Below are 3,301 nucleotides of genomic sequence, written 5' to 3' on the forward strand. Positions count from 1 at the left end.
AAACGCGAAAACGGCGTTTCAGAATCTTCCCACTCTGAAGGCTGAATAAAAAAATGATCGTTTACAGACCCCCGAAACGCCGGCTTCGTGTGGATGAGAGGCTGGTTTGGTGAAAAATTTGTGCGTTTAGGCCAGGGTTCGTCTTCGTGTGGACGGGGCCTGAGAGGAGCTGACTGAGGGGCTAGGACTCTGAGAGGAGCTGACTGAGGGGCTAGGACACTGAGAGGAGCTGACTGAGGGGCTAGGACAGTGAGAGGAGCTGACTGAGGGGCTAGGAAACTGAGAGGAGCTGACTGAGGGGCTAGGAAACTGAGAGGAGCTGACTGAAGGGCTAGGGCAATGAGAGGAACTGACTGAGGTACTGGGAGGACTGGCCAGTTAAAGGGCTCTGGCTTGGGGACTGGCCTGCCAAAGGGCCCTGGCCCGCCAACGGGCTCTGCCTCTGGCCCGCTAAAAGGCTCGGGAACTGGACTGCTAAGGGGCTCATGCTCGGGAGCCGTCCAACTAATGGGCTCTGGCTCGGGAAAGACTAGCAGGGAGTTGATGGAAGTGGAAGGAAAGGGAAAAAGTCCTCGTTCTCCCCATAAAATAATTCAAAAAGTTCTGATGCCTGTAGTTGGGGAGAATCTGATCTTATGATTTGTGGTTGTATGGGGCAAATAGAACTGTCCTTAGAGGTAGTGACCACAAGGAAAACTGACCTGGCTTGGTGGAGGAGTACGGTTTGCAGCAGGCTGACCCACTGGAGAGTCAGTGGCAGCGACAGTTTGACCCATCAGGAAGGAAGTGGCAGTGTCAGTCTGACCCGCTCAAGAGGCAGCATTTTTCTGCCTGTGCTTGGAAGCAGAGGGCAGTGGGGGATTAGCAGAAAGTGAAGCAGGTAAACAGGTGAGTGATGGTTTGGCTGATGGAAGTTGATTGAGCAATTGAGCAGCAGCGGTTTGTTCCATTCAATCTCCTCAGAAGGGTCAGTTATTTCTAGGGTGGCAAGGAGTGGGGAATTTGGGAGAAGAATTTTCTTTAGTTGGCCAACTGCTCTCACCCTCTTCCAAGGCGGGCTGAGAGTGGCAATAGCGTCCAAACATTCCTTAGATTCAGATAAAAGTTTGCTTTGGAGTCCACCAGACTGGCCTCTGCAGGTTCCATTATGGCTGGTTTCTTCTGTCAGGATTTGGTGGAAGTTGGTTGAGGACCCAAATGCAGAGATGAGGGGGCAGAGATGGGTTCTTGCAGATTAAATAAAATTTCAAAGGCAACAGAAGCAAAGTCCAAAAACAACATACAGAAAACCCAAAAAATTGGAGGCAATAGAGAGAAACAAAACATGGTAAGCAAAGCAATGAAGCAATGAAGAGAAAACAGCAAAGAGTAACTGAACAGGTTGTGTGTGTATATATATATATATATATATATATATATATATATATATATATATATATATATAAATATGAAAGACCGAACAAAGAGTAGGGTAATAGGCTGATATGGAGCAGGTGTGGATAGAAGTGACTAGAAGGGAGGCAAGGGGAAAGGAAACTGGCACAAGGAGGCAACAGAGAGTAACACAAAAACACAACACTGCCTGAAAATAACAAAGACGCAAAATTACAGAGAAACTAAAAATAAACCAAAACAAAGGGCTGGACCCTGACAGAAATAGGTTGGGAGTAAGGAGTGTGGGAATGAAAAATCAAATTAAGGTAATGATGATTTATTTTCTGTTTATCTCAGTTGCTCCAATGTGTAAAGTATTTTAATATAATGAGATCTGTTGTCTCCCTTTGCAGCTCTCTTTACCAACTCCAGGGCTGGATTTAAACATAGGAAAGGTATTTAAAATAGCTTAAAAAGTGTGGATTATCAAATAAGCACAGCAGGCATCAAAAAATTTAAGTTGGTACTCAGAAATGAACTAAAAACTCTGCTAGATAAATAATGTCTTACTTACTGTTTGTTACATGTACTCTTAAGAGGTTCCAAGTTTTCAGGAATATTTCAATGTGTTTTTCATACCACATCTTTATCTCTGATCCTGAAAAATAGTAAGGAAAAAAAGTATTTTACAATAATTTTAAAACAGTGAGTCAATAAGGTTTGTAATTGTTAGAAATTTGAAATTTGTAATAGTATTCTTTATAAAATACTCAAAATGTACCTTTTTGAATATTTAGGAATTCAGAAATGGAACCCACAATCTGTTCAGGGGCATTCTGGAACTTTTTCACCAAACGGTTCTGCAACTTTACTATATCTGGTAGAAACGATATCTGACGATATTCTTTCTCCTTAGAAAAAAAAACAAAAAAACGATTCCTGAATAAAAACATTTTAAATTTGATTACAATCCTCTTTATTCATAATCTTAACCTACTGTATAAAAAAATGACTACTACCCCTTGTCAAGATGACCGTCTTTTTACAGTCTTTTACTGAGTTTTACAAAGTTTTGGGTTTGCCTACTGCACAACTAAATTAAGCAGACACTGATTCAACAAACTTCTATGAAAATAATGTAAAGTAAAACTTTGAAAAAATGTAATTCCACACTAAAGACTTTTTATTTTTGTCAGTGCTGGCACATTTTTTCGATCTGCATCAAACAGATCCAGCTGTCAAAGTAAATACAAATATTCTTTTCTCTTAAAATTTGTTTTGTGTTACACAATCACCTTCTGGAGGAACTTCCAGAGCAGTGGCAGATCATCTTTTTGTTCGCTGTACTCTATGATGTGTGTGAGGCTAAGCAATGACAGCCTCTCCCTGCAGCTCCACACTGCAGAATTGTGAACTTCAGATGTCTGCTGCAGCGATTTGAGGAATTTACAGTCATCACCAAAAGCCGTCCTCAGGATAAAGTTAGAAGATACACGGGAGTCATTTGTGATGTGGTCCTTTGCTACTTGCAGGAGTTGATCAACAATCTAGACACATAGATATGTGTAGTCAATAAATTTGCCACAACAAGGAAATCAATCTGGTTAAAAAACTAAAACATATACTAACATCTCATAAGTGGTTTCTTTAAAGCAAACGATGCTTAATTTTTATACTGTCCAAAAAGCCAGCTAAGGGGTTTTGTGATGTTGGCTGTAATTTTATTATCATCTGTCATGATCTGGCCTGTTTGCTCTCACTTAATTGGTAATTCCTCTCACCTGCCCTCTTCCTTCCCTGCCTCAATTATAATTTATTCCTCTCACCTGTTTCCTCTGGTTTATATTCAGTTCAGCCTGAGCATTCAGTGCCAGATCATTGCTTGTCTCTCTGTCAGTCTTTCTGTTCAGTTTTTATTTGGTTCATG

General features: G+C 41.0%; 1 protein-coding gene across 1 annotated transcript in view; it reads right to left on the minus strand.

The window, feature by feature from the left end:
* LOC107101075 (E3 ubiquitin-protein ligase RNF213-like) overlaps positions 1-3,301 on the minus strand; it is a 29,511-nt gene that overhangs the window by 12,591 nt on the left and 13,619 nt on the right. Inside the window, 3 exon segments of the mRNA XM_015399832.1 lie at positions 1,949-2,018; positions 2,145-2,285; positions 2,670-2,921. Coding sequence (XP_015255318.1) covers positions 1,949-2,018; positions 2,145-2,285; positions 2,670-2,921 — 463 coding nt within the window.

This window comes from Cyprinodon variegatus, unplaced genomic scaffold (genome assembly GCF_000732505.1).
Source record: "Cyprinodon variegatus isolate N-32 unplaced genomic scaffold, C_variegatus-1.0 Scaffold1050, whole genome shotgun sequence".
In the NCBI taxonomy this organism is placed as follows: Eukaryota; Metazoa; Chordata; class Actinopteri; order Cyprinodontiformes; family Cyprinodontidae; genus Cyprinodon; species Cyprinodon variegatus.